General features: G+C 39.4%; 1 protein-coding gene across 3 annotated transcripts in view; it reads right to left on the bottom strand.

Moving 5' to 3' along the window:
• The window catches only part of SH3D19 (SH3 domain containing 19), a 187246-nt gene that overhangs the window by 37710 nt on the left and 134024 nt on the right, over window positions 1-15512 (bottom strand). For 2 of the 3 annotated variants that reach the window (XM_030312931.1, XM_032592892.1), the window contains exons 4-7: window positions 13203-13245; window positions 11238-11376; window positions 10672-10834; window positions 8948-9949 (exon numbers count right to left, since the gene is read on the bottom strand). In XM_030312931.1, the coding sequence (XP_030168791.1) occupies window positions 8948-9949; window positions 10672-10834; window positions 11238-11376; window positions 13203-13245 (1347 nt within the window). Of the gene's footprint in view, window positions 1-8947; window positions 9950-10671; window positions 10835-11237; window positions 11377-13202; window positions 13246-14570; window positions 14612-15512 lie in introns of all 3 variants that reach the window. The other variant, XM_032592891.1, reaches the window with a different exon arrangement.

Genomic DNA, 15512 nt, shown 5'->3' with positions numbered 1-15512 from the left:
CAATTTCCCCCTATCGTGAAGCCTCCCAGATCCCCCAGGAAAGAAGGCCTTTTCTCCCCCCCCTCACTCCTGTGCCTGTCCCAGAACTCAGGCACAAGGCTCACCAAGGGCCCTCATCCTACCTAGCACCGTGCCTGATACAGAGTGTGCCTGGCACACTTTGCTGGGCAGAGTGTCAGTCGTTCAGTAAAACCACACTTCAGTTAACATGAAAATGAAAAATGTTTTATCTTTGAAATAAGATAAGACATCTTCCTTCAAATATTTCATTTGGGGGCAAGGATACAGGACTTGGCATTTCTCCACCTTAAGTGATTCATTTAAAATTGACAGTGTATGTTTAGAGAAAGTATTTTATTTATTTTTGTTTTTTATTAAAAAATTTTAATGTTTATTTATTTTTGAGACAGAGACAGAGACAGAGTGTGAGCAGGGGAGGGGGAGAGAGAGAGAGGGAGACACAGAATCCAAAGCAGGCTCCAGGCTCTGTCTGAGCTGTCAGCACAGAGCCCGATGCGGGGCTCGAACTCACAAACTGTGAAATCATGACCTGAGCCAAGTCGATGTTTAACTGATTGAGCCACTCAGGTGCCCCTGGAGAAAGTATTTTAAATAGAGACATAATTAACCAAAGTTTTTTACTGAAAGAAACCGTCTTTTTTCTTTAATGTAAATATTCTTTTCAGTACTTTAGGGAAATGTCCATAACATTTTTTTAAAGACAAGAAATCTAAAAATAAGTAGATTAGCAAAAATAAAATAAATGCTGTATAATGGATACTCCCTGTGGCACACAGGATCTCTTGAGGCCTCCTTTGCCTTTACTCACCAAGAAGCAGAATGAGTATATGCTGTAATTCTGCACCTGTAATTACTAACTATAGTGAGATACTCCCTATAAAAAAACAATGTACAGCATAGCTCCTGTGATGAACAGCATTCATGTTCTGCCTATTATGAGCTGTGGTTCAATAAGCACCTTTTGCTGAGCAGCTATTTTCAAGATACATGAAGAGCTGAGCTAACGATAAGAAGGCCTTTTGGCCCCTAGATACTTGACCTTCCCTTCCATGCAGCTCTCAGGCAACCTTACCATTACACATCCTACCAAAGGCATCACTCGCTCACTAGCCACTTGCTCACATATAGGATGTCTACCATGTGCCAGTAACAATGGTAGGTGGGAAGATACTATGGTAAAGTACAATCCCATTTTATTATCTACCGCCTAGGAATGGCCCTGAGATGGCATGCCAGGTAAAACTATTATTATTGGCTAGCGAGAAAAACAAAAAAAAAAAATTAGAGGAGTCCTCTTTGGAAACCTATTAGCTCACAATGAAGCAATCTTGTCTGTGTTCAAAAAACCAACTCAAGATTATCACAACAGTATCAAACTTGAGAAAAAGGATCTGTAATAATGTAACTTTCTTCCACTGTAACCTATGTCCTCACAAAACAAAGAAAGCTCCTTTTAGGTCTAAATAAAATTTTTAATTCTATATTTTGTTATAGCATTATTTTTTACTCCAAAAGAGTATTTATTATAAAAATGGGAAACATTAAGAAATATTTGATGGAAAGCCTTCTATAATCCCATCCCTTCAGTAATAATTAAAATTTGGTATATTTTTTTTACTATATTACATGTATTGTTATACAGGTATTTTGATAAACAAAAAAGCAGGACTTTATGTCGTTCTTTGTAATTTGCTTTTTCACTTTGTCCGCTCAATATTGCTTGGAAGCCTACTATGAATCAAATAGTATACTAGGTGCTGGGAATACTTCAGTGAACAGCAAAGAACTCTGTCCTCACGGCACTTACATTCCATCAGGGAGATGAAGACAATCAACAATAAATATAATAGATACATCGGTCACGTGGCACATTACATGAAAAGTACTACTGAGAAAGGAAAACGTAGAGCACGGTTAGAGACTCTGGGTGTGGGCAGAAGGCAAGCAGTTTGCAGCATGAAACTGGAGTGCAGGGGGTAAGGGAGGGGAGTTCTCTAGGGTCATCTTTCCAACAACTGGATTTTACATATTCTAATAGTCCTTCCAACTTCACTAATATACACGTGGTCTCTAGGAAACAGTAATGGATAACAGGGGATAGGTGCAATTGTATTAAAGCCCATTACTGCAAATATTACTTGAATGTGGACTCCCTGAATGGTTCATCTGAGTAATACTAGCTAAAACGAGAGAATCTGAAGACCCTATGTAATCCTGGCATGCATTTTATTCAAACACAGAAACATAGCATCTTTCCTTTGTGCTGATCTTTCCCTTCTGTTCACCTCTCTCCCTATCATTGCCTTTACTCTGCTTCCTAGGCCCTTGTTGGAACGCACTGACTTCCAAGGACCCACTTTTCTTCCCCCAGCAGCAGTGGAGACTTGGTTCAGAGACTTGACTGCCCTCTCTCTCCCTTATCTTGGTTGTCACATCCCATTCTCTCAGGGCTCTTGTTTTCTACTGGGAAAAGCACCAAAAATTCACAAAAAGGATTAAGGCTGTTAAATGTTCACTTGTATTCTACCTTTCAAGTGGCATTTCTGCTTTAATAGCTCCTTCTGGTGCCTACAATCTGTTGGTTATTAGTACAGGCTTTTAGTTGATGTTGTCTTTTTGGGTGGGTGTGGAGGGGGAAGAAAATCTTGAGCATGGAATGACCTCAGCTATTTCCCAACTCATATTATATTCTGAGCCAGTATACCACCTACATTCTTTCACATTCCAGGAGGGAGAGCACGAACAAGGGGGGCATCAGGCAAAAGGGAAAAGACACTGCCAATCACAGGGGGCATCCAAATTATGCTGTTTGGAGGACTGGCCTCAGACACCTGCCCCAAATCCTGCACAGTATGTAACCTCATCTTCTGCATCCAAGGGTCCAGTGATTTTTTTTTTTTTTTAACCTTAAGGACTTAAATTGAAGTAGTATAGATACAATTTATATAACATAGTATTCAAAGTGTCCTTCCTAGTTATCTACTCTTTCTCCGTCTTTACCTTTAATATCACTAGCTACTCTTTAATAATTGGCACTCAGATCATGTAAAATTATTCTACTATGTCTCTGGAAAAAAATTCTTTCTCAATACAGTGAGCAAGGAAATCTCAGTGTTCTAGTGCTGCAGGCTATTTGGCAGGAGTGGGTCTGTTTGATGACCTGCCCCAGCTGTGCTCACCGAGTCAGTGAGCTCAGCATCTGCCTCTCTTGTCTGCGAGCTGTCCAGGGCTGTAATGCAGACAAGGTGTGCAGATTAGTGGGGAGGACAAATAGCATCACTTCAATAAGAAGGTGGGACCAGAGGCCTGATTTTCATCTTGATGATGCTATGCAAATCTCTCTTTAGCTACACTAGTATGAAGTTTACTTGTTATGTCCATTTATGAACAGGGTTATTTTTTTCTAACAGAAATCTAAGTGGGCAATATATAAAATAAGGATGGCATCTCATGTTTGGGAACTCCAGGCATTGTCAAGCAGAGAACTGAATCACTGGTACTATTAAAATGTTTAAAGTTCAAAAAAAAAAAAAAAAATGTTTAAAGTTCATAACCTTTGACCCAGTAGTCTCACTTTTGGAAACTTATTCCTCAGAAATAAAAACACTAGTAGAAATGGCAATGTTTATGACAGTGTTTACTGCAGTATTTTCTGTAGAGGAAAAAGAAATCCAACAATCTAAAAGCACCATCTATCAATAGGGGAAATGTTCAATCAACTATGATACACTCATACTAAGAAATATCAGGCAGGTATAAGGAAACAAGAAGTTAGACCTACTGACCTAAAAATAAATCTCACTATTAAATAAAAAATGACAAAGGGCAGGGGCGCCTGGGTGGCTCAGGCCACTAGTTGGTTGAGTGTCCAACTCTTGATTTCAGCTTGGGACTGCGCCCCGTGTTGGGCTCTATGCTGAGCACGGAGCCTGCTAAGATTCTCTGACTCCCTCTGCCCAACCCTCACTCTCGCTCTTAAAAAAAAAAAAAAAAAAAAGACAAGGGTATAGTATGGTAAAACTGTTTGTAAAAGTAGGTAAAAGTACATGTATGTATACAGGTTTGTAAGCTTTGGTTTGAAATATCCAAAGACATGGAAAGCTACATACAGTATTGTTTACACTGGTTCCTCTGAGGATATGGATGGATTGGAGGGAGATACATTTTTTTTTCTTTCACTAGATGTTTGCATTGTTGACTTGTTATAGCAGTATAACATTACTTTGTAACAGAAAAAAATGCAGTAAGATAAAGCCAATCACAAGAAAAAAGTTACAAGATTAAGCTGAAATAACAACCCTGACAACCAACCAAACCAAAAACCACTTAAAAATAAGGGGAGGAAAGCGAAAATTCTTGTTCCTTTAGTTGGTCTTTAAAGGCAATAATAGCCATAAAACTTTCTATATGATAACTAGAAAAATTAAAACTGTTTATTGGATATAGTTCCTTAGTGATTTTAGTTAATAGGATTTTCTGTGCATACATCTATGTTTTTGAATTTGTCTTTAGACATATGCAGTTCAAAATAATTAGCTTCGATTTGAAATCTTGAATAATACAGCAGTTTAGAAAAATCATGTATTATTATTTTAAAATTTCTACTCATCACAAGACTGAGGATCACATGGGAAGCAGGGCTCACTCGCTCTCTCACTCTCACTCTCTCTGGCAAAGATGACAAAAGCTAACTCCCCCAGCTTTTCATCCTAATTCTGCTTATCTTTCACTGTTCGAAAACCAGGTTCCCCACCCTCTCCTGCCAATCCTGTTCCTTCATAAAGACTACCTTTGTTACTTTTTATACATCTTTCCAAAGAAACTACATATGTGAATGTGTGTGTTTTAAATAAACAGTAGCTAAAATACCATGAATGCTATCTGTACCTTGCATTTTTCACCTAATAATATCTTAGAGGTTGGTAGGAGGTAATAGGTGGTATGCTTCCTTTTTAATTAACACACAATCCTCCACTGTATTGTGGATGTACCATTATTTATTTAAGCAGTCCACTGGAGGTTACTTGCAATATTCTGTAGCAATAGCCCTCCACTGGGGTGTAAGAATAAGCCCTTGAAGCTCTGAAAATTGTGCATACATGAGTTAAGGGGCTATTTTCAAAGGAGATAAAAGATTCACAGGATAACCTGATTCCAAGTTCTGTGACCCAGAAGGGGTTAAGAACAACAATGCCACAATTCTCTTACCCAGTTTGCTTTTGTTTCTACAGTAAAAAAAACACAAAGCATCTCAAAGAAGAAGAAAAAATCTCCTACCCAAATCTAAGGAAGGTCCATGGCATTTCTCTCCACCTTTATTTGCAGTATTTATTCTGCCCTCCTTCTAGGCCCTCACACCAAACCAATTATTCTACACCTGCTGCCAAACAAGTAGGCCCCTTTACACCTATATCCGCACGGTCTTCATTACTGGGCTGAGAAAAACACTGATGATAATGTAGTTTTCTGCCCATTACCTGTCTCTAATAATATGCTTGTCATCATAATTAGTTTCACCATCCTTGGCTTGCTTTTCTGTCATTTCCTTCCCTTGAGTTCTGTTAATAGCAGAAATTGGCTGCTAAACTATTATTCTGGGCTGTGTAATGGAGCTGACAGCAAGGCATTCTGCCTCTTTTTTTTGACAACTGGGTATGATTTGTAAAGGTGTGAAGAGGAATTGCTAATACTTCTCAGCTCCATTACATTAACCTGGAAGGCATTCTACCCAAGAAATGAATCCAATATTAAATTGCTTGTTTTATGAGTTTTCCTTTAATAATTTTTCTAATCTTTATAATGTTTTCATAGCTCCAGTATTTTCTGATCTCTATTTTCTGAGATTAATATGGCAACCTCATTTTATGAAAACTACTTTATTAGATTTTCTTTATTTCTCAGGGAAAGAAAAGAAGGAAAGACATATTTGTGAGTTCCTCTCCTTTTTCTCATGTTCTCTCCCAGTTTCTGGTTAATGCCAGGATGATTCAGTAAGGTTTCACAAAGAGACCATAATCCTTTATTTACAAAGACAATGCTATTGATATACCATCAAAAAGTCACAAAGCCCCAAATCAATACACAAACAAAAATCTCTCTGCATGTTGAGGAATTCATAGGTGATCCTAAAGGCCTCTGGAGGACAGTAAGCAGGGAAGCAACGAGGTCCAATGAACACTCTAGAAAAAAATCCCTTGGGAAGCCATGATATGGAGGATGATAGGTTTGACACAGAAGCAGGGGCTCAATTTAGGAGGCCACTGCAGTAATCTGGCCAGAGTCCTAATGTGGGGCAGCAGAGGGGGGATGAAAATGAGAGGAAGACTCAAGAACCACTGAGAAGGCTAAACCAGCCAGCAGGAGTTGGTAACTAATCGCATGTTAAGGGCAAGAAGTAACAATAATAACTACTACTTAATGGGCACTTCCCATGTTTCAGACACTGGGACAGGGCTTCCCTGCATAATCACATTTAATCCTTGCATTACCTCCATGAGGAGTTATTATTACCTCGTTTTATAGATGAGGAAACCGAGGCACTGTGGGGTCAAGTAAATTGCCCAAAGTCACACAGCAATTAAGTGGTAGACTCTGGCCCGTCTCACTCCAAGTCCAAACAAACAGCCACTAGGTGACAGGTAGGAAGACTCAAAGATGATCTCTAGGATTCTCTAGGGAAGGCCGGGTATATGATGGAGTTACTATGGGATGTGCAGGTTAGAAAAGAAGAGAGAGTAAATGTTCAGTACAACTCCACAGTTGAGAGCAATGGTTAAAGTCAGGGAGGGCAAACAAATTACACATTTTGCTGAAAGACTGCCTAAATAATTAAATGTTGTGCAGTGAAGTGGGAGAAATCAAGAAACAGAAAAGGCTGAGTATGAAGCATGAGACTATATTCATGTGGAATGTATATGGTTGACCTTCTTTTTGAAGATGACTGTAATTATCTGTTTGATGACATGGAATAAATTTTCAGCAGTTATTAACCAAGTTGCCATCCCCACAGAATCTAGTGGTTTCTACAAAAGGTGGTATTTCTTTGGCTTGTACCATTTCCACCTCTTCTCAGCTTGCTGTTGTTGGATTTACCCATCCCTGTCCCACCCTGAACTTTGTAACACCAAAAAGGTTTAAGTAAGAAAATGACATAACAAAGACTTGAAAAGTTTTCAAAGTGTTCCCTGGTGTAATGATTCATGAAAATGTTGGGGAGCAACATAATGTAATGAAAAATATACTAGATCTAGAATAAAAAGACGGAGTTTTGGGGCACGTGGGCGTTTTAGCTGGTTAAGCATCTGATTCTTTTTTTTTTTTTTAAATTTTTTTTTTTCAACGTTTATTTATTTTTGGGACAGAGAGAGACAGAGCATGAATGGGGGAGGGGCAGAGAGAGAGGGAGACACAGAATCGGAAACAGGCTCCAGGCTCTGAGCCATCAGCCCAGAGCCCGACGCGGGGCTCGAACTCACGGACCGCGAGATCGTGACCTGGCTGAAGTCGGACGCTTAACCGACTGCGCCACCCAGGCGCCCCAAGCATCTGATTCTTAATCTTGGGTCAGGGTCATGATTTCATGGTTCGTGAGATCGAGCCTCACGTCAGGCTCTGTGCTGACAGCATGGAGCCTGCTTGGGATTCTCTCTCCCTTTCTCTTTGCCCCTCCCCTGCTCTTGTGTGTGCTCTCTCTCTCAAAATAAATAAATAAAACTTAAAAGAAATACAGTTTGAATCATGCCTTGAAAACTGTTAGTGTTAGGACACTGGGCAAGTTACCCATTGATTTCTCTCAGTCTCATTTTCTTCCGCAAACTGAGGACAACAACCCCTTGCAGAGGTTTACTACAAGTATGAAATTAAATGATGTATGTCTGGGTATCTACCACAGGGTTTGGAACATTGCCGAATCTTAATATATTCTACCATCTTTCCTTCTACCCCTTATAGACAAGACGCAAGCTATAGCCAGTTTAATGTGTGCAGGATAAATATTTAATAAATATGTTTGTTATCACTTAAAATACACTTGTGCTGTGCAGAATTTGGTTTTGAATCACAGAGCTTATGCCATTTTGATGCATGTTAAACACTTATAAGATGACAGCTAACCTTTTGAAAATATTATTAAGCTCATAAGTTCACAAAATTTACCCAAATAAGTAAACAGCAGTAAAAGGAATCCTCAATGACAAGTAAAGCAGCTTACTCTGACAAATCAAAGATAAGCTTTATGATCATATTCTCCATCTGAACAGTGTGAGGAAAGAAAACATACTCTCTGAATTTCCTCTTGAGAAATTTAATTGTCCTGATCTTGGCAGGAAACTTACAGCTGTTGTATTTTATTTACAAAACTTTGCATTCCCAAGGGAAGACGTTCTGTGAAGATTACTGAAAAAAAAATTTGCAACATATGGCTGGGTCCTCCTCATTCCTTGCTTTGCTCTTGCCAGAGTCCGTCCCAGGGCTGGCATCTCTTCTGGCACTCCCAGTGAGGCTGGTTCAATCTGAGGAGCCTTTCTGGGGCCACTGCATGATTTCCCATCTATGAGAAATTTCCCCTGCATTCCCCTGATGCTTGAATCTCCACCTGCCAAAGCAAGGGAGCCAACCTCACACCTAGTTTTGTCGTTAGACTGAGTCTGCTTATTCCTGGCTCATGTAACAGTCATCAACATGTGTCTCCCTCTTTCTCCATCTCCCCCCATCCCATATCTTCCCTTCCTTCTCTGTCTCTATCTCCTACCCAGCTCCATGTTTCTTAAACTTTCTGTGTTTCTATCTTCTATATACACACATATGCATATGTGTACACACACATACACAACTCAATAACTTATGTGTTAGAAACTAAAACAGCAAGTGCCATTCAAGATGCCCTCTGAGGAGTTTACACTCCCTTCCACTTCTGATTTTTACTCACCCAGAACCATCTCTGAACCAACAGATTCTTCAACCAGGTTCCCGGGTGGGGTGGGTAAAACATCGTCATCAAAACTGATGAGGTCGATGTCCCCTGAAGGCTTGCTTTGCAGAGCTGTAACTGTGGAGTTGGCTGAGGGTCCTTCTCCCAGTGACCTGAATGCTTTGGCCTGTGACGCCACTGAGAGTCGGGGAGGAATGGTGACTGGTTTCAGCAAAGCTGCAGGGCCGGGGTTTTCTAAGGAAACCGATTTCTTCGGCAACAAAGGCCGAGGAGCAGGAGTTGGAACTTTCTTCCCACCATCAGGGCTCTCGGCCACAGGTCCCCCTCCAGGAATCTCAGGATTAACACCTCGTATAAGGCCAGCATTTGGTTTCTTTGGCAATTCAGGTTTGGTTACTGGGATGCTTCCTACCTCTTGTGGTGGAGGGTGTGGGGTGAGCCCCTCCCGAGAGGCCACCTTGAGTCTGTTTTCAGTCCAGGAGTCCCATTCTCCAGAAGCTCTGTTAGCAGCTGGTTTGGGAGCCACTGTGGGTTTCCCTGAGGGAACAGCAGGTCTTGGGGGGAGTGTGCGGGGAACAATTTCTGGTTTCACAGACAGTCCCGAGGTTTCTTTATTTGTCTGACCCTCAAATGCTTTGATTCTTGAAACAACACTATTTTGGCTTCGTTCTGTGTTCATAATGTTCATCACTGCCTGACTATCCAAGTCGTTGGTGCTGTCCAACAGAGACTGGGGCTCGCTCGGGGAAGATTCCCTTTCTGTGGCCACAGGGCTAATTTTCTGGTGATTTTGCTCTTTAATGTGACTATCTCTGGCTATTGGTCTGAGGTTGGCTTTTGATCTTGGTCTTGGCACTGGACATCTTGGAGCACTGGAGTTCTCTGGACAATTCTGTTCTTCAGAAATATCAAAGACTATTAGAGGTGGGACATCCGTTGGACGATCACTGGCTGAGACCACTGAGGAAGGATGGTGAGGCTTGAGAGGTGCCTGTAGTGCTGACAAGACCAAAAGCAACAGAAAGAAGTCGCACCATTATAATTTAAAAGAAAAAAAAATAGAAGATACACAGATTTTTTAAAAATATACATGTAGAATATCAAGAGATTTTGATTTCCTTAATTGGTAAAAAGTAATTCCAAAATCAAGAGGGAGATGTTTATATTCAGCTTTTCACAAGAGTGTTCTTCAAGTTGTATTTATTCATAAAAGAAATATTCATTACCAATTATTTTAAAACACCATTAAATTCTTGATTCTCAGTATATTTATCACGCAAACACTTTCTCTCTCATCAGGATTCCAACATTTCTTGTTTTACTTTTCCAAAGTAACATACTCTCATCTCTGTTATTCGAACACAATGCTTTTTAAAAGCTTAACAGGACAACCACCTTTAACATCCCATCAAAGTTACATTGCTAAATATAACATCCTTCTCAATGGGAATTCAGAAGATTAGCAATAATACAACCATGAGTTAAAAGGATGATGTTTTTGTGATATGAACTAGGGTGAGTCCCAGAGATTGGGCCTGCGGCTCATGAGAATGATCTATTGTAATAATCACACCAAGTCAAAATAAAGAAAGCATACAGTGATCACAGTGACTGGGAAGCAGAGCTCAATGAATTATGCACAAGTTGCAAATTATTTTAAAGGCTAGAAGCCTACTGATTACTTTCCTAGAACTAGGTCAGAATTAGGGAAGACAAATTACTTGCACTACTTTGAGGCAGATGGTTGTCTATTTCATCTGAAAAGTCAGTCTGAGTTGCAGAAGTAATTGTGTGCCTTGGAGTGGCAGCAGCATTATTATTATTCGTAGTGTTAACTTGAACTTGGTTGATTTCTTTTATGACTTGTTCATAAGATGGTGGGAGCTGCAAAATAAAGAATGAAGATTTTAGACATCTATGGACAAATAGCCAAAATGTTAAACGTCTCACTTTTGTCTTTGAACTTAATTTTAAAAATAAAATGTAGGGGTGCCTGGGTGACTCGGTCAGTTAAGCGTCCGACTTTTTTTTTTTTTTTTAAGTTTTATTTATTTATTTTGAGAGAAAGACAGAGTGAGTGAGTATGAGCAAGGGAGGGACAGAGAGAGAGGAGAGAGAAAAGAATCCTCCCAGGAGGCACAGAGACTGCTTGGGATTCTCTCTCTCTCCTCTCTCTCTCCCTGCCCCTCCCCCACTTGTGCATGTACACGTACTCTTTCTCTCAAAAAAAATAAACATTAAAAAAAATAAAAATAAAATGCAAAGAGATAATGTGATACTTATTTACCTCAGCAGGAACCAGCTCACTGGGCCTCCAAGGGCCTGCTGCAGAAGGTGGGGGAAATCCCAATCCTGGGGGTGGAGCTCCTGGAAACCACGAGGCTGGCCTTAGGGGCTCAGCTGCCACAATGGTAATCTCTGGGCGCCTAGCAGACAAGACCTCAGTGAGGGTTTGCAGGTCGGTAACAAGCTATTGTCTATCTGCAAATTGTCAAAGATTCATGAAAACAACCACCTCTCCCCCAAAAGTTACATAAGAACTGCCATAATCACAGAAATGACCTGTTTGGCCTGGGCTATCAAGGGAGCAAATGACAGTCATCTTCTAGGACTCTGGGCCTCAATGTTAGAGATGTACCCTGGGCCCACTTAGCTCTTCTTTGGTTGATAAGGATAAGAACTAACTAGGCCCCATACAATCTCTTCATTCCAGGGTTCTACTGTCTAGCCTATACCACAAACATAAATATATGGCAAGGTAGAAAAGTACACCAGTGAAGTACAATTGCTTAGTTTTCTGCCATTATAAATTATATACTCAGACACGATACCATATAAAAAGAATATCCTTTCCTCCTCACCCAACTCTACCCCAATTCAAAGTTATCTTTCCTTGTTCACTTCCAGACCGTGACATGTGTGTCTGTGCTCCTGGTCAGTTTTGTATATGAATTTGATAATTAATCTTTAATACTGAGGAGCCACAGTGATTCACCATTTTCTTAATCTGATTCTACATTCTCATGTTTAAACTTAATACTCAACCTGATTTCCTAACTAATACCAACTGTGTGACCCTGGGCAAATGATTAACCTCTCTTAGCCTCAGTTTTCTCATCTAACAAAAAGGGATGATGACTGATATCTGCTCTGCCTTTCTCTAGCACTCTACAGAAAATAAAAATAAAAATAAAAAGCACTGCTATTATCAAAACTGGGCATATACACACATTCTCATGCTAGCCCATAAAACAGTAGAATCTGCTTATTGATTAAATGTGAATTGCAATACCTAAAAACCCCTGCTTACAACTTTTATTTGAATAATAGGAGTTACTAGTTAATAAATGTTAAGCACTACACATGTAATAATCCTTATGACAGCCTTGAGATAGGTATGATTAGCAGCATTTAAAAAAAAAACTTTATTTTTAAGTAACCTCTACATCCAACATGGGGCTCAAACTTATAACCTCCAGATCAAGAGTTGCATGCTCTACTGACTGACTCAGCCAGATGCCCCTGATTAGCAACACTTTAAAGATAGGGATACAGAAGCTAGAAAAGGTTGAGCAGCTTGCCCAGGGTCACACAGTGAGAAGGCAGTGAAGTCAAAATTTGAACTTGGTTATGTCTGACTCTAAAATCCTCATTCTTCATTACTGTATACTATAGTCTGTAAGAAATGTGAAAGCAGGGTCCCTGTTTTATAAAATTCCACCCATCTATTTATCTACCTGTCCATGCTTCCATCCATTTGTCTGCCTACTGGTCCTTCCTTTTATCTACTCAGTGACTTCCTCCTTCCTCTTGCCTTCGCTCCAACCAGCCATCCAGCCATTTATCCATTCAGCTATCTATCCAGCCTGACTCTCTTTCCTTATTCTTCCATTCAATTTTCTATCTTGTCATCCATTTACTTATGCAACATTTACTAAGTAGCTGGGAGGTACAAAGCATTTCTTTGAAGCAGTTACAACAATGTTTTACATATACCAGTTGCTTAATAAACATTTAAAAAATTAACTTCAGTAAATAATTATTGCCAAAAGAACATTTTGAGGTTTGTATCGCTTCTTCTCCCAGCAAAATTTCCATCATTCAAACTTATAGATTAAATTAGGAAATATACCGATGAGGTAGAACATTGCTTATGTTATACACTGCTTATGAAAGAGAAATATTTAACTTGCTAACTGACAGCACACTTTGATTTCATTAGCAGAATATATGACCTCTGTTATAACCATACCTCCTATCTCGATGAAGCTCGCTCTGAAAAGAAGTCCGAGAAGCTATAGAAGAAAAAAAAAACTGGTATAGTACAAAATCAGTACATTTAATAAAGGTTTACATTTTTATAGGATACATTATTGGAAAAAATTAACTTATACTTGAAATCAATGAAGATGTATGAATTTTAACATCCACAAGTAGAAAAGCAAATCAAAATTATCTTTTTATATGGCATAAAATTATGGTTATATATTTGAATTACATAAGAAAATACAGATTTCAAAAATTCCTGAAAGCACATTCCATGGTTCTGAAAATAATCTGAAGAATGAAAGAGAAAGGAAGAAAGCTATTAAACACAAACTGCTTGGTAAGAGCTTTATGATGATGACATGAATTACAATGGGCAGAAAAAATTTTTATTTTAATCCATATGACTATACTTGTGTCATGTTTATTTACAACTCTATTGCAAAGAAAGTGAAAGGGGTCAAATTTTCATCTATTTTCTAATTTTTCCAGAATTTTATAACGTTTAAATTGTTCTACTACTTAAATTTAAAGAGAATAATAATGTAAAAACTGTTCAAAACACTTTTTTAAACATGTTTATAGTACATATTATATACATGCAGCACAGACTTTTCCTTCAAGCTTCAAACTCAAAAAGCTAGATGGTTGACACTTTCTGCAAATTTTATTTTAAAACTAAGTCAAGTCTTAATCATAAGATCTGGAAAATGGTGTCACATATCACACATATGTGTAACGGAACATTATTCCTATTTTCAAGAAGCACATTCTAATGATTCCTTTAAGAAAATCTTTAAACGCTATACTGCAAAGATACGTGTACAAAGGGGAATTTGTTTCAGATCTAAACTATTTCTATCACTTGCCTTCATATCTCTCCAGTACTCTACATTTTCAGTTGTTCTGATTTGAAAAGGTTGAGGGTATGAATCCTTTCTTTCTTCCTATTAACTTCTGATTCTCCCTGAACAAGCAGGCTGCCGAAGCCAGGCAGCAGGGGGTGGGGATGGAGGTGGGGGGTGGGAAGGAAACCGAGGCTGGAGTTGAGGCTATGGCAGCTGACCCTCTGCTGGGCTGGCAAAGTGTCTCAGGAGTCCTAGATTCATACCATTAACTGATATGACTGTTACATTTTTATCAAGAGCTAGACCAAGCTGAGATGCATTTTGTCTACTGGAATAAAAGAGGACAGAGAGGCTCAAGCTCTGAGTGGTGCATCTGATTCGTAAGAATGGGTTCATTAAGTCAGAGGCTCACCAAGCAGGCTACAATCACATCACCACCATCACGACAGCCAGAATCAGCGGACACAACACTATCAAAAGACATTATGTTATTGTCACAAACATACCTCTTCCACGGGGCATTTTTGCTGTGCACTATTCATGAGTGCTAAGGGAAAAAAAGAAGGGGTTATAGAAGAGGAAAGGGAGGAAAAAAAGAGTGAACCAGTTGCCTATGCTTTAAAAGGAATTCAGGAACAGGACTGCTCTGCCATTCCACTGTTTTTCCCCAACTCTGCACACTTCGATGGAAAAGAAAACTTGATGTACCAGTTTCAGAGAGTAAAGAAATCTGCTGAGGCAAAGATATATCTGTCCCGACCGGGACATCCACCCACACAACCCCAGTAAAAACAAATCTACCTACAGTTTTTAACAACAATGCAAAAAATAAAGTCTAAAAACTATTTTGCAAAGTCATTCTGCTACTTCAATAGGGATTAATTTTAAAGTATGAACGCAGTACTTAAAAGGCAATCCGGTAGTCTATTGACATTCTCTCAAACCAGTGGCTTTTCACTTGATTCTCCCCCTTCACACCAGTGGTGGTTAGTGACCACTGTTAGCAGAGCAGTCCTCCCATTCTGGAGGTAGCAGGATGAGCAAGAGAAAGTCTCTCAACCTTACTTGCAGATCTCCTCCACATCCTTTGAGAATCACTGCTTTCCTGTCTCCTGCTTTAAATTTTTTTTCCCTCACATTTACTCATCTATGAAATCTCTCTTGACCCTTATAGGATGACTGACACTTTTTGTCAGTGTTGAACAAATTTAGTAGGTACAAACACTTTAGATTTTCATACAGCGTCTCACACTCTTCCTGCTAATTTCTTAACTATCCACTTCCCCTCATTCTCACCTTCCCAGATTACACAGATTTGGTGTAGTTGCTGCCAGGAAAATTCAATTTGCCACCAACGCCCATATAGAGGAACACGTTCCATTTAGTCCCTTCCACAAATTGCATTTCGGATTAAGACCGCAGTTAAAAGTTATCGTATCATTTTACAA

This window comes from Lynx canadensis, chromosome B1, assembly GCF_007474595.2.
Source record: "Lynx canadensis isolate LIC74 chromosome B1, mLynCan4.pri.v2, whole genome shotgun sequence".
Taxonomy (NCBI): domain Eukaryota; kingdom Metazoa; phylum Chordata; class Mammalia; order Carnivora; family Felidae; genus Lynx; species Lynx canadensis.
The sequence above is the reverse complement of the archived record's forward strand: the minus strand, read 5'-3'. Positions and strand labels throughout refer to the sequence as shown.